Source organism: Embiotoca jacksoni, unplaced genomic scaffold (genome assembly GCF_022577435.1).
Source record: "Embiotoca jacksoni isolate LCO1_2020_lvr unplaced genomic scaffold, fEmbJac1.0.p SCAF_5, whole genome shotgun sequence".
NCBI lineage: Eukaryota > Metazoa > Chordata > Actinopteri > Embiotocidae > Embiotoca > Embiotoca jacksoni.
This window is the reverse complement of record NW_027185403.1, coordinates 11270149-11296824: the sequence shown is the minus strand read 5'-3', so window position 1 is coordinate 11296824 and position 26676 is coordinate 11270149. Positions and strand designations below refer to the sequence as shown.

The following is a 26676-nucleotide window of genomic DNA, read 5'->3' as shown; positions in this document are numbered from 1 at the left end:
TCCCGTGATGTAGAGCGAGCAGGTTTGACTGGCCACCCACCCTGAGGAAAAGCATTAGTCTGTCCTCTTGGCAGTCACCTGCTATTGTTTATGCCTCCACTTCATTCTCTCTCCATCTTTCAGCTGCTTTAAAATAATGAGGTGAAATGTTTTAATTGAACTTTTCAAAGCTTTTAGATTGATGCTCGCCTGTTTGGGGTGAACGCCTTGCTAATGTCTTCCACCAATCTTTTGGTAGTGGATCAACTTGTCCTTTCTTTTATTTTTGTCTCCATTTCTTCACGTTCCTCTCTGTTCTTTTTTTTCTCCTCCTATTGGGCCGTCTCCAATTTAAGGAGACTTCTAATCCACATGTTCAATTACAGAGCTCATATTTAGTCTGAACTCTTTCCATTATTGAGAATGAAAACGTTGGCGATGAGTTACGCATTGGTCTCCGTCTGACTCTCCTCCATGCATGAGTTAAGACAATGACTCTTGTTGGCAGACTGAAACTCTCTGGTGTTGACGAACCTTTTGGCTGCTCTTCACCTTACCAATATGTCTTCCGGCTATACCTCTCATCAGCTTCTGCAAAACATGAAATATTCATGTCCTCTTTTCTTCCTCCTCTGCATTTTTGCATGTATTATTATGGAGAAAGGAGAACAGAGATGTTTGAGGTTGTACTTTTGGCTTCTTCTAAGGTATATGTAGCACACAAAGTAGGAGACACATTAGGTGGGATGGGCGTGCAGACATTTGAGATCCATTAGCCATTACTCTGCTCAGTCAGTGCCGTATCCTCATCTCCATCCCAGTCTAATGTATTGTACTCTCTATTTAGCCAGCCTGATCTGGCTACCTCGCACTCAAGGCCTTGAGGTTTCCCTTTTTTTTGTGTGTGTCAGCTGCTCTCTCACTCTGCCTCTCATGCCCTCACCCTTCCTTTCTTCAGTTGCTGCAGCCCTCTGTATCGCAGTCTGAAGGTCAACGTTCGGAGGCGGTCATCCCTACTGTGAATGGGGCAAGATGCTAGGTTTTCTGTGCCTCGGCTCTGTTTGTGTTGTGTCACTAAAAAAAAAAACCCTGCTCCCAACCCCGTGTGAGCAGTATCATTAGAGACGCAGCAGAGCTTATTGTCTCCCTGCAGACGCTGGCCAAAGATAGCATGTGTTCAGTATGATTATTCATTAACACGAAATGGCTTTAACATAGACCCTTAAACAACAGGGCAGGGCACCATTGCTGAAATCATGAATGTGATATTAGTAAAATTGCACAAATTGCAGTAAATCTAAATGTTCATATTAATATATGCATTGTAATTGTATTTATGTTCTGTATATCTACTGTTAATCAATTTTCAAAGAAAAGTCCATTTTCAACCAAAATACCAAAGTGTGTGTCCGATCAATGTTAGCATTAATTTGTTGCTTTTCTCTGTTTCATGCTGTTTAAAATTTAACTTATTTGTGCTTCTGACTGTTTGAGAAAACAATACATGGCAATACATCATCTTTGGTCATTATGAACATTTTAGGGCTAAATTTTACTATTAGTACTATAATTTTAATTAATTTTAATACCGTTTTAAATTATTACAGAAATATTAATTGTCAGATTACTATTGCTGCTGCAGGGAGGTATTTATTTTATTAATCCCCGAGGGGAATTTTTTTTCGCTACAGCAGCATACAGAAGCAATAAGATAATAATAGAAATAACAGAATAAAATAATAGAATATAATAATAGAAAAGCAATAAAATAGCAGTAAATAGCAGTAAAAAATATAAATATAAAATGCACAGTACATTATATATCTATATATATTATATACAAACAAACCAAGAACACAGTCAACATATATATGTATATATATATATACAGTACAGTATATATCTATATATATTATATACAAACAAACCAAGAAACACAGTCAACAGTGTTATTGTACTGTGATGGATTTTGCCAGAGGTGAGTTATTGTACAGTCTTATTGCAGTGGGCAGGAATGATCTCCTGTATCTGTCCTTGTGACAGCAGCGCTGTCACAAGGACAAGGAGGAAGGAGATCACAAGGAGCTGGAGGAATCTTTTAGAGAAAGTGCACCGCTGTCCCTGCAGCAGGTGGTGGAGAGGGTGGACAGGATTATCCAATATGGACAATAGTTTGTTCAGCGTCCTCCTCTCCACCACCTTTTCCAGGCTGTCCAGTTTGTAGCCGATGATGGAGCCGGCCTTCTTAACCAGTTTGTTAAGTCTGTTGGTGTCACCGGCTCCAATGCTGCTCCCCCAGCAGACCACAGCGAAGTACAATGCACTGGCCACAACAGACTGGTAGAACATCTCCAACATCTCGCTGCACACATTGAAGGATCGAAGTTTCCTCAAGAAAAAGAGTCGACTCATCACCTTCTTGTAGACAGCATTGATGTTGGTCTTCCAGTTCAGTCTGTTGTCGATGGACACACCCAGGTACTTGTACTCCTCAACCATGTCCACCTCCTCTCCCAGAGCTCTCAGCGGTTGTGGAGCCGTCGTCTTCCTCCTGAAGTCGACCACCATCTCTCTGGTCTTGGCTACATTCAGGAGCAGGTGATTCCTTCCCGCCCACTCCACAAAGTCCTCCACTACTGCCCTGTACTCGTCCTCCCGTCCATCCCTTATACATCCTACCACTGCAGAGTCATCAGAGAACTTCTGCAGATGGCAGGACTCTGAGTTGTACTGGAAGTCAGTTGTGTATAAGGTGAACAGGAAGGGAGACAGAACAGTTCCCTGAGGAGCTCCAATACCACTGACCACCGTATCAGACAGCACACTGCCCAGACGGACAAACTGTGGTCTGCCTGTCAGGTAGTCATTGATCCAGGAGACGGTGGGCGCGTCCACCTCCACCACCCGCAGCTTCTCACTCAGCAGCAGTGGTTGGATGGTGTTGAATGCACTGGAGAAATCAAAGAAAGTGATTCTCACAGATTCACCGGTTCCATCCAGGTGAGACTGAGCTCGTTGCAGCAGGTAGATGATGGCATCGTCCACTCCCACACGAGGCTGGTACGCAAATTGCAGAGGGTCCAGAGAAGATTTCACCAGCGGCCTGAGGTGGGCCAAGACCAGCCTCTCCAGCACCTTCATCACATGAGATGTGAGGGCAACCGGTCGGTAGTCGTTGAGGCCAGATGGAGTCGTCTTCTTGGGGACAGGAACCAGGCAGGACGTCTTCCACAGCACCGGGACCTCCTCCTGCTTCAGGCTCAGGTTGAAGAGGTGTTGTAGGACCTCAGCCAGCTGGACGGCGCAGGTCTTCAGGACCACGGGGCTGATGCCGTCAGGCCCTGCAGCCTTGCGCTGGTGGATTCTCTCCAGCTGTCTCCTAACCTGGCCAGTCGTCACAGAGAGGGGGGCGAAGGGGGTGTGTGTGTGTGTGTGTGGGGGGGGGGGGGGGGGGGGGTCGAGGTGTCGATGGAGGAAGAGCCCTTTGAGATTGAGGGCTCTATGCAGTTCACCAGGGGGCGCTGAGGGGGGAGGGGGGGAGGCAGCAGAGGTGTTTGGGAGGTGTGAGGTATGGAGGAGACAGATGAGGGTGGTGAACTAAACCTGTTGAAGAAACAGTTTAGTTCATTTGACCTCTCCAGGGAGCCCCCTGGTTGTCTCTCTCGCCCCTTGAACCCAGTAATCTCCTTCATACTGGTCCACACCTCCCTCACGTTGTTCTGCTGGAGTTTGGCCTCCAGCTTCCTCCTGTAGGAGTCCTTGCACTCCTTGAGCTTCTCCTTCAGGTGGCGCTGCACTCTCCTGAGCTCCTCCCTGTCCCCAGACCTGAAGGCTGCTTTCTTCTTATTAAGAAGCACCTTCAGGTCACTGGTGATCCACGGCTTATTGTTGGGGAAGCATTTTACAGTCTGGGATGGTACGGTGGTGCGTTCACAGAATTTAATGTATTCTGTGATACAGTCCGTCATGCTGTTGATGTCCTCCCCATGTGGTCCAAACAGCACATTCCAGTCCGTGGACTCAAAGCAGTCCTGCAGGGCTTCTTTAGCCTCCTGTGTCCACCTCCTCACAGTCCTGGTGGTCACAGGCTGCCTCTGCACCAGGGGGACATACTTGGGAGTCAGCAGGACCAGGTTGTGGTCTGATCTACCAAGGGGGGAAGGGCAGTAGTACTGTATGCGTCCATGGCATTAGCATACAGTAAGTCCAGAGTTTTATTGTTCTGTGTGGGGCAGTTAACATACTGGTGCAAAGTTGGCAGTATTTTATCCAGACTGGTGTGGTTAAAGTCTCCAGTAACTGCCAAAAACGCACCGGGATGCTTGGTCTGCAGTTTAGCCACAGTGGAGTGGATGGTGTCCACTGCTGCCTCTGCGTCAGCTGATGGAGGAACGTACACAGCGATAACAATGGCGGATGTGAACTCCCTCGGCAAATAATAAGGGCGCATCCCCACGGCTAGCAGTTCAATGTCCGGGCTACAGAAATGTTCCTTCACACACGTGGTCGGGATTGCACCACCTCTCGTTCACATAGACTGCAATCCCTCCACCTTTCTTCTTGCCGCTCCGAACAACGTCTCTGTCTGCCCGAACAGTCCTGAAGCCGGGTACGGCCTCGCTGTGGTCCGGGAAATGTGAGTGCAGCCATGTCTCGGTGAAACACATGATGCTTGCACTCCCGGTATTCCCGCTGGGTCTTTACCAGCGCGCCGAGCTCGTCCGTCTTGTTGGCCAACGACCTCACGTTCCCCATTAAGATCGCCGGTACCGCTGGTTTATATTTCCTCCTTTCCACCTGTAGCTTAGCTCCAGCTCTGCAACCCCGCCGTCTTCTCCGAAGTTCAACGGGGATCTCAGGCCTCGCTCCGGGCAGCAGCAGTAGGGGCCTACTCAGCGCGATCAGCTGATCACGCGAGTAAACAATAACAGTACCCCCATCCAGAAACGTGGAAAAATTACGGTCCATTGTCTGACCATTAATGACAAACATACTAATGCATTTTTTTTTTTTTTTTTTTTTTTTTTTATCATCCCGGCTGATAAAGCTCTGGCAGTTTTATCAACCAAACTCTTAATTTCCACTGCACAAATTTGTAAAATAATAACATAATGCCATATCATCACAATAAGATTTTGCTGAAAGCTGATGAATAATATTGAGTTATCCTCCCGGCCTCATTTTTTTGCAGCTACATCAGATTCTTTCTAAAAGTGGCGGCACAAGTCCTTTACCCGAGAGGCCTGATAAAACGATTAGGCGTCTGTGTCATGTTAAAAGTTGTCACCCCGGTTTTGTCTTCTGCTTGACTGTTTCTAGCAGGAGTCACTTCCTGTGGCTAATCATGCTCTGATATGCCGTGGCACGAACCCCGGCTCCCTCAGAAGCGAACAAACAAGGTACCCGGGGGATCTCCAAACGGCCAGGGCTGTTGGTTTTTGTCTGCTCCGCTGTGATACATTCTCTGAACGCCCACTGTTTTTTCACGGCCTCTCTTTACATTAGACTCTGCATCTCTATGAAGAGGAAAGTTGGACACGACTCAGAGAAAGAGAAGTGTGATTTCTTCCACCGTGCTCGTAGGGAGATTTAAGGCATCCTCTTAAGCTTAGCTGGAAGGATGGAGGGGGCAGAGACACTTGCCAGAAAGCTGACCTTGATTACATCAAAGGGACACTGTATGGGCTTGATTTTTCTCCATGTCGTGCTGTGTGTGCATGAATTATAACTGATCAATGGATTATCTTTATGGGATTCAGTTAGGATTTAAACGTCAGATCCTTCTATTATTTCTAGCGGGCTGTACGAAATCAGAATTCAGTGTGCTGAGCATAGCATGGCCCCTGTTGTATTTTTAACGTTACTCACCTTTAATTAAACCTTGGTTTATACTGCACTCTTACTAATAAACCCCTTGATGGCATTACTACATCTATTTTATGTCCATTTTGAGTCTTGATGGGTTTGGTGGTCACTGTTTAATGTCTTTGGTTTGAGAGGGATGTGACTGTAATGTGGTGTCTGGGGTTTTATAAAGGTGTGTGTGTGTGTATGTGTGTATGTGTGCGCGCGCAGAGCATTTCCATGCAAAGGTAATGATGCTCCGTCTCATTTCTCCACCAGGACTCTAAATGGAGAAATGATGTTTTTGTGACTAGCTCACACCATCCTCATGCTGCATCCTGTACTTTTCACACTTGGCTTGATGGAGAGTCACTCAAGGGCTCGTATATTATGTTAGGTCTACAGAGGGTATGGAAATGTATATTGAGTGTGGCTGGGGATTTTCTCCAACAGTAAAAGGATCCTATTGTTGCAAGGTCTGTCTGTCACTGTCACTTACTCCTCTGCTCTTGGATTGCTTCCCTTCCATCAGCTTGTTTTTCTTCCCTTCTCCTGCACTTCATTTTGGTCTCAATATTGTGAGGATTTGAGGGGAAGTAGAAGGCGAGTCAGTGTCCCCGCGGGTGATGGCTTCACTTCTGTTCAGTCACACAGTTCTGCTGGACGGAATCGGGAATTGGCTTGCCCTGAAGCTTTGTTGTCACTCACATTCTGCCTATTGATTGTGTGGAGGTTGCGTGAGCGGGTGGTGTGTGTGTGTGTGTGTGTGTGTGTGTGTGTGTGTGTGTGTGTGTGTGTGTGTGTGTGTGTGTGTGTGTGTGTGTGTGTAAGTGTGTGTGTGTGTAAGTGTAAGTGTGTGCTCGCACAGGGGTTAGGTGTGGTCTGTGTAGGGGGAAATTGGCAGCGCTTACTTTGTGTAGGTGAATGCAAGGACTACTTTGGAGTGAACTTTTGGAGTGTTGGCACTGGCACTATACACACATCTCCCACACAGCACTAAACCCACACAACAAAAGGATGCGATACACTGTTTGTTCTATAGGAGCTCGTGTCGTGCTGTTAGATTTTAACATCATTTTCCTCTCTCTTGCTGTTTTTCTAGGTCAGGAGATTTGATCCTGAGGGAATGGTGCTGCTGAGATGACCTGTGTGGCCTTACGTTCCTCAAGAAATTATTCTCCAGTCAAAAGAGGGGAGCGAAATCTAGCCAGGACATGGTTGACAGGCTCACATGATGGACAGGTGATGGAGTCTTCCATCATCTTTCTCCACCAGTGACTCGGCCTGCCAGCCTTTCCTCTGAGGCATAAGTGTGCACGAGTGGTCCAAGGCCCCCCACTTCTTTGCCATGGTGACATAAGCAGTGCTGCAATATGAAGGAGAGCCACCGTGAGACCGTCTCATTTCTTTCTCCAGTAGCTGCTGCAGCTGCTACCTTAACGGCGTTCGTATTTAGCCCACAACGAGGCTGACTTTGTTGTGAATAATCCCTGCTCGCTGCTTCCTACCCACACTGAGAGAGACTGTCCCCAAGGCGTGTTGCTGGGCCGGTGGGGCGGAGTGGTGACGTGAGACGATGCTGGGATGCGTGACACGCGTCCGTCGGCTGGTCCGTCTCCTCCCCCTGCAGACCTCCCTGCTCCTACTGTTCCTCTTCTGCACAGTCAGCGTCTTCATCTCGGCCTACTTCCTCTATGGCGTCAAGCGGGAGCTGGAGCCATCGGGAGGGGGCGTGTCCGGTGCAGAGGGAGCATCTGCCGACTCGGACGACCCGAGGGTCACTCCATCCCGACTGCTGCCTTTGCGGAGCGTCTCAGGGGGGCCGGGGGTGGATCCCGGAGGGGCCAGGACAGATCCTGTGGTTCTGGTGTTTGTGGAAAGCCAGTATTCTCAACTGGGGCAGGAAATCGTGGCCATCTTGGAGTCTGGCCGGTTCAGGTACCGGACTGAGATCTCTCCTGGTAAAGGGGACATGCCCACATTGACGGACAAAGAGAGAGGGCGTTTCACACTGGTGATTTATGAAAACATTCTCAAGTATGTTAACTTGGATGCCTGGAACCGAGAGCTGCTGGACAAATACTGTGTGGAGTATGGAGTGGGCATCATTGGCTTCTTCAAGGTTAGGACAACACCACACTCCCTCTTCCTCCCTCCATCCTCTCCCTCCTCTCACTCACACCTTCTGCCCTGTCCATCTGGCTCCACCGTCTCTAAGGAGATGGGATTCACAGAGTTGGAAAGACCTGCCCAGTTTAATATCACTCAGTTCCACTCTCATGTTTCTCTCATGTTCTCCCTATCTCTGTTTATTCCATATTCTGCAATCTGGCCTCCTTCACTCTCCCCCGGTCTCTTGTTTCTCCTCCCTTGTTTTCTCTGCTTTGTTTTTGTCTCCCTCGCTATTCAGTCCTCCATCGCTCTTATTTTCTCTTTCTCTCTTTCCTTCTCTCGCTCTCAGTAATCCCTAGATACGCCTATTTGCCCAAGGCCAGTTTTCAGGTCTTATGGTTTTAATCACCATCTCGGAGCCTTGGAAAGAATATAGAAAAATATTTGGGGGGTGCAGAGATGTTAGGCAGTGCAGGTGAAGGTTAACCTGGTGGGATTTACCATCTACTGGGAGAGGAGGAAGGAGAACGCAGGGTGTGCATCCCAATGACCTGGTCACACAACAGCGCTGCTCTGCTGTCTGAACTGTTTGCAGTAGCACTCAACCGACATACCAAGTGTATCCGGATATTATTGGCCAGTTTTGGCTTATTACAGATCTGTATCAACGTTTATGTTGGGCTGATGAGTAACCAGATATTATTTGCATAATTTAGAAACCAATTTGAAAGGATGCATTTTAAAAATATTTATTAATCATGTACTTATTTTTTCTAAAACTTGGATTTAAATGGTACTGGAGTGTAGCCTTTTAAAGAGTTAAAAAAAAATTAAAAAATTAAAAATTAAAAAAAAAACCTGTTCAAAACTGTTTATCAAATTGACACTTAATGACTTTTCTTGTCTTATAAGAATCTGACTACATGCTTTCAAAGTCCTGTACAGGAGCAGATGCATTTACTCCTATTCAGGTTTTCAGAAACTCCAGCTGTAAAACATACAATAGATTCTGATCTGTTCTGCATCTGTAATCGGCTTTCGCAGTACTTTTTATGCAGCACTAACGCCCCTGCTAAGTCTATTTAGATTTCTGTTATTGGTGTTTCATATCAGTTTGTTCTTTAGAGTTAGAGCTTTCCGGGATCTGCTTAACATAAGTAACACCTACATGCTGTAAATATGTTTTTAGTAAACAAATACTTCCAGTCCATAGAACATATGATTAATGGGGTCTTTCTGTATCTGGTGGATTAACAATGAAATAATTTGTTTGTTCCCGGCACAATATGTTGTGAAGGAAAGGTATGCTTTTCTATGTTTGGGTTTTAATACGGTTTGATCAAAGAAAAAATGATGTATAAATAGGCAGATTTTTTGCAATGATTTATCATATACACACCCACAGCAGGGGGGTTAGTGACTCTAAATAATGTGAATTAGAGTCCGTGTAAAAAAAACAAACAAGACAATGGTTAAAGATTATATGCTGATATATTTAAAAAAAAAAATTCTAACTCTCAAATACTGTTATCAAAAGTCCAGTATCTTTCAGGCACATCACAATAGATAAACATCAGTAGCCATGATGTGGATGCCACAGAGTACATACCAGGATCAACTTTATGATGCTGTCTCTAACACACACACACACACACACACACACACACACACACACACACACACACACACACACACACACACACACACACACACACACACAGGGTGGTGAAATTCTAAGTAAGACTTGGAAAATCTAAGAGAGAATCGGAGAGTCGTCACTGAAGCCTCCGAACCTTAAAGGACACAGCAGGAGGTTATTCATTTTGTCAGCAATCTCGGCGCATAACAGATTGAGCATAGCAGGTAGAAGCTGCCTCATGCCTTCACGTTTGAGTAGGCCTGACATTCCTTATTTTACACATGACTGAAGAAATTGGGGAATTATATCCAATACGTTTCTGTCTTCATCACTCTGGTGTATGATGATTTCTCTCTTGTCTCTGTCTCTTTGTGTTGATCAGGCCAATGAAAACAGTCTGCTCAGTGCTCAGCTGAAAGGCTTCCCCCTCTTTCTTCACTCTAACTTGGGTCTGAAGGACTGCACAGTCAACCCCAAGTCCCCACTTCTCTTTATCACCCGATCCGGGCAGCCCCTGCCAGGACCTCTCCCTGGGGACGACTGGACCGTTTTCCAGTCCAACCACTCTACATACGAACCCGTGTTGCTGGCCAAGACCCAATCAGCGGAGAGTGTCGCATCGATGGGGCAGAATGCTGCTCTGCTGCCGTCGGTGGTGCAGGACCTGGGGCTTCATGACGGCATTCAGAGAGTCCTGTTTGGCAACAATCTGGTCTTCTGGCTGCACAAGTTGGTGTTTGTGGACGCTGTGGCCTTTCTGACGGGGAAGAGACTCTCGTTGTCCCTGGAGCGCTACATCCTGGTGGATATAGATGACATCTTTGTGGGCAAAGAGGGCACCCGCATGAAGGTGCCTGATGTAAAGGTAAGTTTATGCACGTGTTTCTGAGTGAAAAAAGTTTGTCAGAGCAGAAACTGAACCTACTCATCCAGTCGTCTGCCAATGTTTTCAGCAGCCCTTTGCTAAAATCTTTCAAAATTGACTCGCACATAGCATGTGCTGTCCCATGCCAGTCATACAGAAACCCCTTCTTCTCGCCCTTCTTCTCCTTTTGAATGCATTCGTCCCAGTAGGCTGCTCAAAGCTGACAGGCCCCACTGCTCACACTGTCACAGAAGCTCCACGGCAATGAATATTTCAGGGACCCAGAGACATACAAAGAATGTTGAAAAGCTCCGTGCTTGCGTCCCCTCAGAGCAGAACAGACTCCCCTCACATGTGGAGGCAAAGGGTATAAGAAAAAGTTATGGAAGAAGCATCAAGGCCTCCTCACTGGCAGCGCATCAGCAAGCTTTTAGGAACAAATCACACCCTGACAAGATGGAGAAATCTGAGAGTGAGAGGGTGGGGGGAGGGGGTGTGCTGGGAGTCTCATCCAGCGTGGAGATCAAATGAAACAAACACCCGAATCAGAGGAGAGCCAAATATCAAACAGAATGAAGGAGAGGAGTGAGGCAACAGGGAGTGGATGTTGGATGTTTACTGACAGAAACTTGCAGAATGAAATATGTATGTGGGCACGCGACCGCCTGAGTGTTCACGCTTCCTCATTAATGCACTCGTGCGCCAGTTTGAGCACATCATGTATTGACTCATATTCCTTTTCCTCCCACTGTTTCAGGCCCTGCTGGAGACACAGAGGGAGCTGCGCACCCATGTGCCCAACTTCACCTTCAATCTGGGCTTCTCAGGGAAATTCTTTCACGCTGGTAAGATGCATTCTGTGAAGAGAACCTTTGGCACAGTTAACTCATGCAGAGATGAGAACATGCACTAAACTGAAGGAGATAGCACCTCGAAGTTTGTAAAGTTTAGGTTCATATTCTTTTAATTTTCTTCTCTGTCGCGCATCGACTATTTTTTCCTCACATGCTACATTTTAATATTTGAACTCCTTCTCTCTTTGCCTCGCTGACTTTCATTTCCTCTCTTCGTCATCACTGGCCTCATTTTACCTTTGCCTCTCCTTTGTCTTTGTCCATTTTTATCTCTTCAATTTCCTCCGAACCCATCACCCCTCATTTTTCTGTAAACCCCTGTCTTCTCCCTCCCGTCTCCTTCTTCCCCCATCGGACTGTCCCACATCTCTTCTGTGTCCAGGATCTGATGAGGAGGACCTGGGAGATGACCTGCTGCTTTCATATGTGAAGGATTTCTGGTGGTTTCCTCACATGTGGAGCCACATGCAGCCTCATCTCTTCCACAACCAGTCCGTGCTGGCCGAGCAGATGTTGCTCAACAAGAAATTTGCCATGGTGAGTCACAGGGGGGCGAAGGTCACATTACAGCTTTGGTTGAGCACTGTGATTAGACCTATCCATGCTTATCTAAAGAGGCAATACCAGACATAGTATTAACATTCTTTTTAATTATTTTTAATATGCAAGATTTCCATCCTGGTTAATTAAGCAACACCCGTGGTTGCCGTGGGAACAGTAAATATGGACGTGCAGGCTGTGTACCTCACTGTAACTGATCCTTCTTATCTCATTACTTCCTTGCAGAAAACCTACTTTACACACAATTTTGATAAATTAATTCCATCTGCACTAATTGTGTCGCCATACACACTGTTGTTTTTTTTTTGTGTTTTTTTTTCTCTGGACACCACAATAAAAGTCACCCTGTGTTTTGCCAGTTGAAAGCAGCAGGAAATGTCGGGTTTGCGTGAGCATTAAGTTAGAACTCTGGTACGGTGTAAAGATGCCAAACAATAAGCAGTGAGGCTGTTATCAGTTGGAAAAATTGAATTGCTGCTGGATTACATGCTGCATTGTTTTCCTGTGAATCCCTTGTGCTTATTCTGGCAGCGTGAATCCAGCGAGAAAATGGCAGACTCCCACTGATTTCAGGAAAAGCTTAAGGATTCAAATTTTATCATCTGCCGAGCAGTCGGGTGTCGATGAACCTTGCCCTATGTTTGATACCTTTCCAGTCACTCTTCTTGTCTCTTCACTCTCACCTCCAGGAGCATGGGATCCCCACGAACATGGGCTACGCGGTGGCTCCTCATCACTCGGGTGTCTACCCTGTACACATGCAGCTGTACGACGCCTGGAAAAAGGTGTGGGGCATTAAGGTGACGAGCACAGAGGAGTACCCACACCTGAAGCCTGCTCGCTTCCGGCGAGGTTTCATCCACAGCGGCATTAGCGTAAGGCCACTTTTCATTCATTAGGCCTCATTATCTTCTTACCTCTGGCCTGTTGCTTTCTCACCACTTGGCTTCTCAACATCCATTACATTTTCAGCCAGTAATCCCTTTCAGGGGTGCCCTCCATCATCTACATATTCTATCCTTCATTCGATAATTATCTTTCCATCTCCACTTCATTTGTATTTATTCCTCTCTCATGGCCGGCACTTTCTCTCCATCATGCCTTTGTCCATCGTCCTCCAATCCTCTCCAATTCTGCTTTTCTGAAATGCTGTTTTCGTTTGCCATATATCACAGAGGCAACAGCAGTCCTGAGAAAGGCAGTCATCTCATTAGTCCCGTTGGGTTGTTGAATTTGTGTACGGAGCGGGAGATGATAATAAAGTCAAGTGAAGCAGTCTTGCATGAGACACCTGTCTGAGTAGTGCTGCCTAGCAGTTCTCAGCACCATAACGAAGACTGACATCTTTGGCAACAGCATAGCAAGTGTCTGCACACAACCAATCACTGAAATGTCAACACCCAAAAGAAGCGGCATTTTATTCAGCTTCACGGCCTCAGCCAGAGCTGAATAATACAGGTATGAGGGAAAAAAATAAAGTTGAATAGATTATATTCAAGAGGTTCAAAAGACAGAAAAAAAAAAATCTCCTCCATTTCTTTCCCAGGTTGACCTTCAGCATTGATAAGAAACAGTGCAGCCTCAGTCCAGTTCCTTTGTAGTGCTGGCATTCAGTCCGCCTGTGTGGTCTCAGAGCTCTGTTCCCGTCCTTGAGATAGCGCCGTCAGAATGGACAGTCTCCACTGCTTACTGATGATTGATATTCAGTTCCCCAGACACTCCAAACTGTAAATGCATTCCATGAATTTCCATATAGACTCAGAGTGAATGAGAGGTTTGCTTTGGCTAAATGAGCTGCATAATGTGAATGTTATTGAAAGCAAACAATGTGTGGGGTAACTGCCTGGAGTACTGACAGCTCTGCTCCGCTCTCAGTGGAGGGCTGATGGTGTGTGTGTGTGTGTGTGTGTGTGTTTATTTGTGTGAATGCATTTCTTGTGATCTTTATTTTTTCTTCATGTGACTGTGTAATTTTTCATTTCTTTGCGTGTTGTGACTTAGTGTTTGTTTATATTGCAGGTATTGCCCAGGCAGACGTGTGGTCTTTTCACACACACCATCTTCTATAAAGACTATCCGGGAAGTCCGAATGAACTGGACAAGCTCATCAATGGAGGAGAACTCTTCCTCACCGTTCTGCTGAATCCTGTGAGTCGGTGACACATCCACACGGCACGGCGTTTGTCTTGCGCACTTGGAAACCCATTTAACTGGTGGTGCAAATTGAAATTCAAACAACGGGACAGGACAATGACTACTCAGCCAGTGACTCACGCAGTGATGTTTGCATCGTGCTTTCTCTTTTTACACAACTGTGAAAGCTTCTTTTATCAGAGCCAAAACACGATGTTGAAAATTCCTTGTATTTGTCAACATGTTATTTTTGAGATTGTATAAAAACGTTCCTGTTATTACCGTCGATGAATATTCTTCTCCGTGTCCGACTCTTTTCAAACCAAGACTTGTTCAAACTATGAAAAAAAGAAAACCTTTGTTCCAGCATGCTCATCGTTGTGTGGTTGTTCCTCTGTGTGCAACTTTTTCTCGAAGTGCATTTGTTTAACCCTGAATGGAAAGCATTCACCCATGTGGCTTATTAGGGACAGAGGGACGCTGCCCTAATGAGATAATTAAAATTCATTACACTGTACAGCAATACAAATGGCAATGTCAGATTCAGGTCAGCAACTGGCAATTATTTTCTTTATTTTTTATTATTGTGCTTATTTCCTTGATTAAATCAATTATTTATTTAATCCAAAAAATATCAGAATATAGCAAAACATATTCATAATAAGGTCCCAAAGGTCAAGATTTACTGTGATTATATGACAAAAGTATACAATTTTCACTTAAAAGCTTGAATCATAATTATTTTCTGTTGATTGACTCATCAATAATTCTACTAATTGATTCAGCACTAATCAAAATTATGTCACGTGTTTTTAGTGGCATACATATCGATATCGAGTTTACCTTCACCCCTTATGATAAATTTGACTGCTTGTTGTTTCCATTTACAGATTAGTATCTTCATGACCCATCTGTCAAACTATGGGAACGACCGGCTCGGCCTGTACACCTTTAAAAGCCTGGTGATGTTCATTCAGACATGGACCAACCTGAAGATGCAGACCCTGCCGCCTATTCAGCTGGCTCAGAAGTACTTCAGCCTGTTCCCCTCAGAGAGAGATCCCCTCTGGCAGGTGAGAAGAAAATACTGATGTCTCTCATTTATGTTCTTTCTATCTGTTATAATGTAGAATATCTTTAAAATATTCCATTTAAATGTATCGTCTGTTGTCTAGCCATCCTCAGCGGTACATAATCAGACAGTGTACGTGTGTGTATATATGACTTTGATGTTATGATGAATTCATCTTTTTGTTGATGGGTGTAGATGGATATCATTATCCTAACATGCTTTATTAAAGACACTTCCTTTGAACATGATTGGAGATTATTTGAGTAAACTTGGATATCCTGCTTTCTCTCAGACTTTGAAATTGACATATTTGTTAGCGTTATGTAGGAAGCACACTTACGACAAATGATTGTTTGTGTGTTTTGGGGGGCTACAGGATCCTTGTGAGGACAAAAGGCACAAGGACATCTGGTCCAAAGAGAAAACATGTGACCGCTTCCCCAAACTGCTTGTCATCGGGCCTCAGAAGACAGGTGAGACGCAGTGCTTCAACACCCTCTACAGGACGGAGTTAGAAATGATGAAAAGTGAAGTCGGGTCATGTTCTAACTCTCTTTATATGTTTTTAACTCCTCACTGTTGTTTCCTAAATTTGCCTTTTTTTTTTTCTTTTTTTTTTTTAACACATTATGTGTTGATCTTCTCTTAAATTATGATAGTTTAAACATTCCCTTAAACCTTTTGCTTTTTCCCCCGCTTTATCTTCTTGGCCTCCTCTAAATACCACTTCCATTCTCCTCTCAGGCACAACAGCGCTCTACCTATTTCTTGGCATGCACCCTGACCTGACCAGTAACTACCCCAGCAAGGAGACTTTTGAGGAGATCCAGTTCTTCAATGGACACAACTATCACAGAGGCATCGACTGGTAGGAAACCTCATTTTTCTATGCTCTAGCAGCAGTAAGTAATCAACGACTCTAAACTGCCAATATCTTTTTTTTTTAGAAAAGTCCCCATAATATCAATACTTTTTGTGTTTTTTTCTGTTTTTTGGTGGTTTAATTGATTTCGACCTGCATTAATGCAAAGCTTCCCGCATCACAGCAGCTGAAAGGAATCCAACACAAAATTTACTTGGCAGGCAGGGAACTTCTGTGACTCTGCTGCCCAAATATTAACATTGTATAACACTGTACAATGTTTTTTGTACGTGGGGTGCCAAGCGGTTGTGCATGGTCGATCACCCACACAGTGAACAGTGAAAATATCCTTATCTGTGCAGAGCAAATTGGACCAGATCAACCATGGCTGACACTTTGTATTTTTGTGTTTTCTGTGTTTTAGGTACATGGAATACTTTCCTCTGCCCTCCAACACTAGTTCAGACTACTACTTTGAGAAGAGTGCCAACTACTTTGACTCTGAGGTGGCTGCTCAGAGGGCTGCATCTCTTCTGCCCAAAGCCAAGATCATCACCATCCTCATTAACCCAGCGGACAGAGCTTACTCTTGGTACCAGGTCTGTCACAGGCAACCTGAAATTTCACACCACCCACCGCTCCATTAATCTCTGTGCTTGTTAGGGGATTTATTTTAGACTAAGTAAATGACTCTGATCATTTTCTGTGTGCCCACAGCACCAAAGAGCCCACGATGACCCGGTGGCGTTGAAATACTCCTTCCATGATGTCATCACTGCAGGCCATGACTCTCCAGTCAAACTACGGGTCCTCCAGAATCGCTGTCTGGTGCCAGGCTGGTACGCCATCCACCTGGAGCGCTGGCTTAACTTCTACCACTCCAGCCAGGTATTATGGGTGTTTTATTGCTAATGGTGGTGATCAGTGTACAATCAGTACCAGCGTTAAGTATTTCTCAACCACCTATATCTGTAAAAAACTTCCCCACTGGGTATATCAAGCTTCATGTTCAGAGGGTTTCTGGGGAGGCTTGACCTTGAGGGAAGGAAGTTTCCTTTTATTAGTGCTCTCAAGTACTTTTGAACTGGAAAAAATTTGAACAAGTTTAACTTTGAAAATTGTTGTGATAATGATGATATTTTAAAATACAACAGTGCTGTTCCTGCTCTGATATTTGTAACCATTTGTGCCTTTCTTACCCAGTTGTTAGTGTTGGATGGACAGATGCTGAAGACTGAGCCTGCCTCAGTCATGGATAAAATCCAGAAGTTTCTTGGCCTCGCCAACATCATCAACTACCACAAGATCTTAGCGTAAGTATCCCCCTGTCACAGTTCAGCCACAGTATATTGTTCTCAACTGCCAAGTTTACAAACTAATTTACAGATTGATTTATAGCTTCAACTGTGTCCAAACCACTTCCAAACACAAACACTGATGTGTAAGATGTAATATTATTCCCCCAGCAAGAATTTCTATAAACCAGCAATTTATTGCACAGTTTTCCTTTGAAAGATTTTGAGACTCAAGGGTTATGATGCCGACCAAAAGTCCACCGCAGGATCTTTGTTATCTCAGTCTCACTCTGCTGTTTAGTTGAATCATTGTATTGGAATTACCGAAAAACAGATTTAATTAAAAAGATATACATACACCCCTTCCATGCATTAAAACATTTAAAGATACATTTTATCTTGTGTTTTTTTTTTTTTCACAAAAAAGTAAGTTTGCTATTTTTTTTCAAACTACCATAGCTTTTTCTCCTCAAAGGTCTTTGAATATTAAATATTGTTTATAATAAAGGTTTATAGGCTCAAAACAAGACTCCTACTCTTTTGTGTGTTTTTATCACACTTCTTTCATTGCTTATTGGACTGAAATGCAGATTTTTTTTTTTTTTTTTTTTTTTTTTTTGTGAAGCCATAAATCAACAGAGAACAAGACAAACAAGATATATGCAAAACATAATTTTGAGTGAAGGGGGACTTGAAATACATTTTCAAGAGATGAATGGATGACATTTGTGATTAATTAGAATTCTAAGTTAAGTGTTTGTAGCTCACAATGAAGTTTGTTATCTTTTATGTATAGGTTTGACCCCAAGAAAGGCTTTTGGTGTCAGCTGCTGGACGGAGGGAAGACAAAATGTTTGGGAAAGAGTAAAGGACGCAGGTACCCTGACATGGACCCTGAGGTATGATCATTTATAAAACATCTTCTCTTCACCATCTGCTTCATTTCACTGCTTTAGATTAGTGTTTTTGCATCAAATTTCATCTGACCTCTTTGCCTCGTCCAGTCCCAGGGATTTCTCAGGGAGTACTATCGGGATCACAACATTGAGCTTTCGAAGCTGCTCTACAGGATGGGTCAGCCGCTGCCCAGCTGGCTCCGAGAAGAGCTAGTCCACACCAGGTAGCAGCACCGCAGGGGAAGACCACAGCTCCATACACTAAACCACTGCTCCACCCTGCCGGGGCTCGCTGGCCAAGTGGCCTGACATGTTGAAGATCCCAAATAGTTTTGACTGAACCTGGAATATTTCGAGGTTTGAGGATGGGATACCCAACTAGAACTGAAAAATGAAATGTGATCTTCTCAAATAGGGCAACAGTGGACAAACCAGGAACATGGAAGCCCTAATGGTGAGTCCTGGAGAAGGAACAGGGAAGACTCAGTGACGCACATAAGGGACTTGCAGTGTTTGATAATCACAGCCCTTTTCTCCTCAATCAAACTGTCTTTTCATCACGTGAACTTCTTCAAAGAGAGAAAAAAAACAAAGTCTGACGCTTGAGTGGTCCTCAGTTTCACTTCTGGAAAACGGGTGACAGAGACGTAAACCCTATAACCCGTGTGTCCAGCGAGGAGTCGTGGTGTTCAGAGCACATTAAAAACAGGCAACATAGTATCGACTTAACAGAGGCAGAGACATTGGTTGCAGATGCCTTTGATGTGTTCGTATGAGCGGAGAATGGGACGTCTGGAGACTTGACTCGGGCTGCATGTTGTAGCCTTACTTGATAGGCCTTGTTAGAATCTAGTTATTGCATTTACAAGTGCCAGGACAGAATCTTCAGTCAATTATTACCACATGGACTTTTGAGGGGTTCTTTTTTTTTTTTTTTTTTTTCTTTACTCTGATTTTATTTTAACTTTTTTGTAATGCTGACGGCAATGCATTATTGTAGAATGTACCACAACTAAACATCTTAGCTCTGTTGTTTTCTTCATGCCGGATGTACAGTACAGTTATTTATACCGTTTTTCGGCTCTGCTGCTCTTTAGTCAGTTTCATGACTTTTAAATTGGCTACAGCAGGAACAGTAGGATAGAAGTTGAAAGCACAAAGTTTTACTCGAGTGAACATCAGTTCTGAACATACAGGTTACTGTAAAGCACACTAACAAAACGTCTCCTACTTCAATCTGTGAAGAAAAATCATAAGCTAGCTACTGTATGTTAACTTAGCACCCGGGTCCGATAGATTCAGATAGTGTACAGAACAAGATTGTGCATTTTGAAAAACTGTTTTCCGCATTTGTTTTGTTTTTTTAATCAAAACTGTGTATTTTGTCTTATTTTATTTCATTTCATTTAGTGGAGGAGTTTTAAGTTCAAGGGGGAGGGGGGGGTAATAAAAACTGCGTCTGGGTGAAAAACGTGTAAAGTCACCAGGCAGAGTACTAGTACGCCCAGTGAGACCACACAGACGTTTGGTTGTCGGTCGAGGTATTACCACTGCAACTAGATGTCAAGCATAGATAACAAAAAGCTGCTCTTATTGCAATAGTTTTGTACAATGTTCTGACGTAATAACAATGCACATGTTGGTCCATTATTTCCTGACTTTGTAATGTACATAATGCGAGGCCCGCGGTAGACCTAAATTATTGAATGTGTTTGGGTTTACACTCTCCATCAGCCCATTCTCATAGTGTGAACTGTCAGTGCTGTTCTGAGGGGAGTTTGGATTTTTTTCATTGTGCGGAGGTGTGTCGCTACGATTATTTCCGCTCATGTCCTCTCACTGCCAACTATTGTACAAAAGTACTGAGTCTCTCCATATAAAGTATTAAGTGATAACGCATAACAGCAACGATGGTACTAATCTCCTGGACTGTATGATAAAGATTTGTAATTGTTGTCAATAATTTTTACAATGTAACTAATATTGTCGGTGCTTTTTAATTTGCAAATAAAACACCACTGTATTTTTCAGTAGCTGGATATTTTTTCCGTCCTTTCTCATCTAAGTGTCTGCCTCTGATTGATAATTACAAACCAATTTATATTTCAGGTGCGATTCAAAGTGATTGTGACTACTTTTGTGCAGAGATTTCAGGAAACATGCCAGTTCCTTGTCATCCAGATTGAAGGGCAAAAACCGGACTCTTTGTCTTTTGGTTTCAACTCGTGGGAAGCAAACAAATCCCTCAGAATGAAGCATAAGCCTCATTTTTCAAAAACAAAATGAACTTGAAACTTTTTAAAATCCAAATCCAAAGTAGTGAAGGAAATAATTATTTGATCCTTTGTCGATTTTGTAAGTTTGCCCACTGACAAAGAAATGAATGGTCTATAATTGTAATGGTAGGTTTATTTTAACAGAGACAAAATATCAAAAATATCAATTTGCAGCTCAATTTCAATTTATAATTTTTTATATGATGTGATTATAGACTGTTCATTTCTTTGTCAGTGGGCAAAATTATAAAATCGGCAAGGGATCAAATAATTATTTCCTTCACTGTATTTCCATGTTGTTCATGCTCATTCATTGTAATTCCTTGTTGTGGAAAACACGGAAAAGTTAACTGAGAAGCTTTCTTTGTTGTTCCAGAAAGTAAACAAGGGTCAACATTATTAAAGATGAATTGCTGCTTTTATGAATTATAATAGGCCTAAACATGAATGTACTTTTCACAATTCACAAGTTATTGTGGTCAGCACTAACATTTAACAAATATTTCAGAAGGGCATTTTAGTATTAATAAATCTAATGTTACTGTATTGTTGTTGGTACTAGAGTTCATAAAAATACTTTTCTTTTATCTACTAATATGATCATTATGATATTCAATGTAGCCTACCTCTACAAATTAACTGCATAAACCATGTCGTCGTCTTAGAGTGAGCAGAAATAACAGAAAAAAACATTACAATACAATAAATCAGTAAAATACAGGCAGTGAATACAGTCACTTCACTGTTGTCTGCCTCTGTTAACAAGTGATGATGTGAAATTTGACCAATCAGAGCTGGCTGCGCTGATCCATCCCACAAGCATTTTTAACCGACTGAATTTCACTGGAACCTGTTCCGTGCTCCTTCCTCATTTTCAAGATAACTTATGTGCTTCATCTGTCAGACTTTCTTCAGTTTGTTGCTTTTGAAAAAGCTGAGAGGAACTTCCAAGAGCGATGGACAACCCTCAAGAACATGCACCCCTGGCCGCAGGCAGCCTGGCAGGTAGTGAAGAAGACCTTGTTCTCCCTGGAAGACCAAGAGGGTGAGAGGAACCTTTACCATACACACTTTTTCATTAATTCTAAACAACAGCTGTTTTTCTGATGCAATATAAATACATCTATTTTGCTGAATTCAATCTTTAAATTGAAGTTTTCTACCTGACGTTAGTAACAATCAACAGTAACACGTTTTCCTCCCCTTCATGTTGCGATAATGAACGTCTATCCCTTTTATATGGAATTGTTTGTTTCAGGTTTCCAGTTTCACTTTTTCAGCTTAGTTCACGACACATTATAATGTAGTTAATTTATTATCTGTAATGAATATGAATATGTAATATATTTTGCGTTACTTTAGATGTTTAAAACACATTTACCAATAGCTACTACTTATCCTACCTATTTTGCTGTTCATCAAACTGTAATCAAGGGATCCCACAAAAAGCATCTGCCTAGTAACTGATGACGCTGTCATCGGTATTGGTTCGAAATTAAAAAATAGAGAGCAACGTTGTGCAAGATTTATGAGCGTGAATCTTATCAATAGTGGATGCACTTTTGCACCGTTTTATGAGAGAATTTTTTTTTTTTTCATACTTGTTTGAATGTGCTAAATAGGAACGATATCTCTGCTCGTTATGTAGGCTACTTCCTTATAGCAGCAGAAGGCAGCTGCCTAGTAACTAGTGATGCTCACACCTATTGGTTAACTTATAAGAATATTTGATTTAGTCTCTGGCTTTTTGGTAATATCTTTGTAAAAAAAAATAATTTTGCAGACAGCACAATCCAATTCAGTTCAATTAATTTCAATTAATTTCAATTAATTTAATTTCACTTCATTTCAATTCAATTTGTATAGAGCCAAAGTACAGCACAAAGTTATTTTCGGGCACTTTACATAGTAAAGTCCTTACAACAGAACTTTACAGCATTATACAAGAGAACCCAACATTTCAACAATTCAACATGAGCATCTGGGAGAAAAATCTCAGAGCCGCCATCTGCCTCAACCGGTTGAATCTTTTCTAAAAGTTAAAATCCTACTTTCAGTTTCTCTCAGTTTGTTATGTCATGCTTTCCCCTCCTACTACCACATGCACACTCGTTATGCCCTCTCCTGCTGTTTTAGCTTCCTCAAGTGACAACATATTTTTCTGTTTCTCTCGCAGGGGCTCCAACAGTCGTGCCTTTAAGATTGCAGGCCTGACGACCTTGGCATGTCTGCTGCTGGCCAGCCAGGTCTTCACTGCCTTCATGGTGTTTGACCAGAAGCAGCAGATCCACACTCTTCAGAGGAACTCAGAAAAGATGACCAAGCAGCTGACCCGCTCCGCCCAGGGTAAAAGGGGGTGTCAAAATCTTAATGACCAGACAGAGGCGTGGTCAAACAGGGATGTGTCAGTGTCAGCAATAGTCTTCATCAGACAGGAGGAAGAAGAGGGAGAGGACTGAAGAGGTGGAGAGGGATTTGAAATTCTGCTTTAAGGAAGTTGGAGAGAGAAATGAAAGTGTTGTGGTGACTCATGAGGATGAGAAATGAGCCACGTGATATTTTGGTTCGTTACCATAATAGTTCCTACATCATCTCTACAAGTTTTGTTTCAATGGCTGACATTGAGAAATCTGCTTCACAAAAGAGGATGTTCAGTTTTAAAGCTCAATACCAATAATGAAAAAAGTTTTGCACAGCTAGCCTGTCGTTAGGAATCACCTTTCTGACACCAAATCCAAACACTATAATTACACACAGACACAACAACACATAAAGCAGCCGATAAAAACACCATGTCCAGATCAGTCAAGTTTTGTAGGAGGGTAGACAGCATTTTATTCAGTTTTACTCTTCTCTTCAGTTCAATCCATGTTGTTTATGTATTTATTTATTGATTCATTTATCTTTTTTTTTTAAATTTTACTTAGTTTTGACCCATTTTTAACTCTTCAATTTGTTTCTGTGAAATATAATTTTTTTTTCTTTTCTTTTCTTTATGTTTTCTTTCTCAGCTCCAAAGGCCCCGTTCAGGATGGCCATGCCTATGAACAGCATGCCTCTGCTGACGGACTTCACTTCGGATCAGGACTCTGTGAAAACCAAGACACCCCTAACAGTAAGTTAATGCTTAGTTCCTGGAAAAAAAAACTTTAATTTGAGTCCAGTTGGCAGCCACAGACTTTATGTAAGACTTAAAATGAATAGCAAATGCTTGAATCTGAAACTTGTACTAAAAGTTTCAACATAAAAATATACTCTGAATTATTTGACTTCTCTGTTCCTGCCCTACAGAAACTGCAGAAAACCGCAGTTGTCAGTGTGGAGAAACAGCTGATGGACCTCATGCAGGTATGTTGCACTCCGTATATTGTGTGTCCTCACATTGCTAATGTCTTGTCTTTAGACGCTGTCTTCCCTGAGCTCTTGACATGTTTTCTGCAGGACTCCAAGCTGCCGCTCTTCAATGAGACCTTCCTGGCCAACCTGCAGAGCCTGAAGCAGCAGATCAATGAAAGCGAGTGGAAGGTGAAGCCTCACACACACACACACACACACACACACACACACACACACACACACTCATATGGATACTAACAGAGCAAAAACAGAAATCTATTAAATTAAATGACCCTGTTTATGTTTATTTACTATTTTGTTCTCTGCAGAGCTTTGAGTCCTGGATGCGTTTCTGGCTGATCTTCCAGATGGCCCAGCAGAAGCCTGTGCCCCCCACCTCTCAGCCAGGTTACTGCAAATTTTGTATTTAGTTCACCCAGATTTGTGCTATGACATTACATTCACATTTTCCAAGCATTAACAGTAGCCAGTAGTATGTCATTTAAGACCTCTGGCTGTACAGTAATATATTTCTAATAGAATATTAATGTAACACAGAGACTCTGAGCAGGGATAAAATGTCGATTTTTTGTTTGTTTTGTTTTGTTTTTTTGTTTAGACTTAAAAGTAAGATGTCAAATGTTTTTGAAAAATGACCTTTTGCAGTGCTTTGCCCTGTTTTCAGTTTTTGTGCTATGTTGCTATATAACCAGCTGCTGGATGTGTAGCTTCAGATTAAACAGACAGATATAAAAGTGGTGTTTATCTTCAATGTCCCAATGTTCTCAACTCTTCCCATCGGACAGCTTCTACCATCAAGACCAAATGCCAGACGGAGACAGGCGGTAAGATTGGTGCGTACAAGCCTCAGTGTGATGAGCAGGGCCGCTACCAGCCCATGCAGTGCTGGCACGCCACCGGCTACTGCTGGTGTGTGGATGAGGAGGGCACTGTCATCGATGGCACCACCATGCGGGGCCGCCCCGACTGTCAGAGAGGTAGAGAACATTAAAAAAAAGGACTGTATCTTTTATGTGAAACTGTAATGAATGATGACTCCCTGAATTGCCCCATTTTATTTTCTGTTCATTTCAGGCTCTTTTCCCCATCGCATGATCCCACCCAGAATCATGCAGAAGACCCTCGGCTTTGATGGTGAGTGCCTCAGATCAGGTTTTTATTGGATTACTGCTCGATCTCCAATCACTTTACGAATATAAGACTGTTTATTTGGAAGTATTTTTGGCTGCACCACATCATCACTTGTTGTGTTTCCCCTTTTCGCAGATCAGTGAATGAAATGAAGCAAAGCGCGAAGCAAGGTGTTTCTTTTCATCAAGCAATCTCTGCAGACATGACAAATTGGTTATTTTAAAGTTGATGCTGACCTGCGTATTGCATTGGTTTTAAATCCTGATGAACTTTTCCTCCATGTAATCCTCTAATTCTAACCATTTTGCTGGCTGCTTGCAATCAAATCATTATAGGCCTGTTACACCCGAGTGCATTTATTGTTTTTAATTTCTTTCTTAATAACAAATTTATTTTCGGGTGTGTTCATATAATCTACATTAAGTGCATTAAAGTTTGTGAACGTTTAATGTGTTTCCAAAGAATGCTTAAAGGGTTGGTTTAACTGAATGACAAAAAATGGAGGTGGTTCCAGTTTCACTTGCAGTTGTGATGTATGCCACCTCTCCAACACGGTGGATGGAAATGGCAATTTGTTGATGGTGCATACAGCATTGAAAAATGACATTTAAAAATCTTTTCAGAAACAGTGTGCCCCTTTTACGCTGATAATACACAAACCTCAGAGAGGACGGTTTTCATTGGGTACTATTACTTACGTAGAAAGTAGCTCCAGTAAAACTATTCTCAGTGACGCCTGTTGATTATTCAGAGGAAGAGGGACACGTTCTTGAAAAGGATGTTGCTGTTTCATTTTTTGGTATTTTTTCAATGCGGTGAGTGCCACAGATGAGCATTGAGCTAAATAAAATCGAATCTATCAGCATGAGAGTGGAGTGAGTTTAGTTTTTTTTTTTATTATTATTATTTGGGTGAACCTACCCTTTAAAGAATGTGAATGTGAAAAAAGGGTTCTTCTTTGAAGGTGTTTGTGTTAAGAAGGCTCAATAAAGTTTGTCTAACAACACTGTTTGCATTGGCATGTCACCTTCTGTAGAGATTAATTAATTGGTAAAGCTTTTGATTGGATGCAGTGACACAGCACACTTAGTCCTCGATTTTGTGGCATCTATCTCTAGTTTTCAGTTTCACTTTTCAGTGAAGTGCACTTAAATCATTTCGTTTTATTTTCAAGACCTTTTCTGTTTAAGAACCTTAAATGTGCTGTCGCAGTCTCCATAGTTTGTTGACTGAATCATTGTGCAGACCTTGAACCCTCATTCTCTCCTTGCCGATACGTCTTAAGAGAGGCAGACACAGTCTTGGTAAGCAGTGGAATAAAACAACATATCAACCCGATTCATTTTTGTAGATGTTTGCAACAGGGTTAATTATTGGTTGGTAAATTATTTACAAAAACTAAATCTGTTCTAAATTGTTAATAAGAACAAATTTTGGATCTGGGTTTGAGAATTCCTTTGATTGATTGTACTGAATGACACCTTACCTTTCCATAGGCAGTAATAATGAATTTATTAACAAGTTATCAATGGATTGTGGATATCCATAACTGCACTGTTAATCAATATAAAGCAAAGGAATTTTCCCAACCTGGAACTCTGAACTGATCTGTAAAGCATTATAAAGGTTTTAACCATTAAAACATTGATAGCCTATAATTGCAATTCATTCATCAGGAGAAAATTATATTCTCCTCTTGAAGGGTGCCTTATCAGAAAGTGGTACCCCTGTAGGTAATAAAATAAAAAATTTATCAGTTTCTAATCATACTGTCACAATTTTTGTATGTCACCAAAATCT

The 26676-nt window shown here is 42.6% G+C and overlaps 2 protein-coding genes across 3 annotated transcripts in view; both read left to right on the top strand.

The window, feature by feature from the left end:
- ndst1a (N-deacetylase/N-sulfotransferase (heparan glucosaminyl) 1a) overlaps positions 1 to 20145 on the top strand; it is a 43287-nt gene extending 23142 nt beyond the window's left edge. For both annotated transcript variants that reach the window (XM_069171885.1, XM_069171886.1), the window contains exons 2-15: positions 6926 to 7945; positions 9957 to 10439; positions 11197 to 11284; positions 11676 to 11830; positions 12544 to 12729; positions 13874 to 14002; positions 14878 to 15060; positions 15436 to 15532; positions 15804 to 15927; positions 16346 to 16520; positions 16639 to 16809; positions 17125 to 17234; positions 18013 to 18115; positions 18221 to 20145. In XM_069171885.1, coding sequence (XP_069027986.1) covers positions 7400 to 7945; positions 9957 to 10439; positions 11197 to 11284; positions 11676 to 11830; positions 12544 to 12729; positions 13874 to 14002; positions 14878 to 15060; positions 15436 to 15532; positions 15804 to 15927; positions 16346 to 16520; positions 16639 to 16809; positions 17125 to 17234; positions 18013 to 18115; positions 18221 to 18340 — 2670 coding nt within the window. In that variant the 5' untranslated portion in view covers positions 6926 to 7399 and the 3' untranslated portion in view covers positions 18341 to 20145. The remainder of the gene's footprint in view (positions 1 to 6925; positions 7946 to 9956; positions 10440 to 11196; positions 11285 to 11675; positions 11831 to 12543; positions 12730 to 13873; positions 14003 to 14877; positions 15061 to 15435; positions 15533 to 15803; positions 15928 to 16345; positions 16521 to 16638; positions 16810 to 17124; positions 17235 to 18012; positions 18116 to 18220) is intronic.
- Positions 20146 to 21261: 1116 nt separating this feature from the next.
- Positions 21262 to 25882, top strand: cd74a (CD74 molecule, major histocompatibility complex, class II invariant chain a). The gene is made up of 9 exons (XM_069171078.1): positions 21262 to 21433; positions 22565 to 22734; positions 23400 to 23503; positions 23680 to 23736; positions 23830 to 23913; positions 24054 to 24132; positions 24531 to 24722; positions 24820 to 24879; positions 25012 to 25882. Exons 1-9 carry the CDS (start codon positions 21345 to 21347, stop codon positions 25017 to 25019), a joined length of 843 nt encoding a protein of 280 aa, XP_069027179.1. The 5' UTR covers positions 21262 to 21344; the 3' UTR covers positions 25020 to 25882.
- The last annotated feature ends 794 nt before the right edge of the window (positions 25883 to 26676 follow it).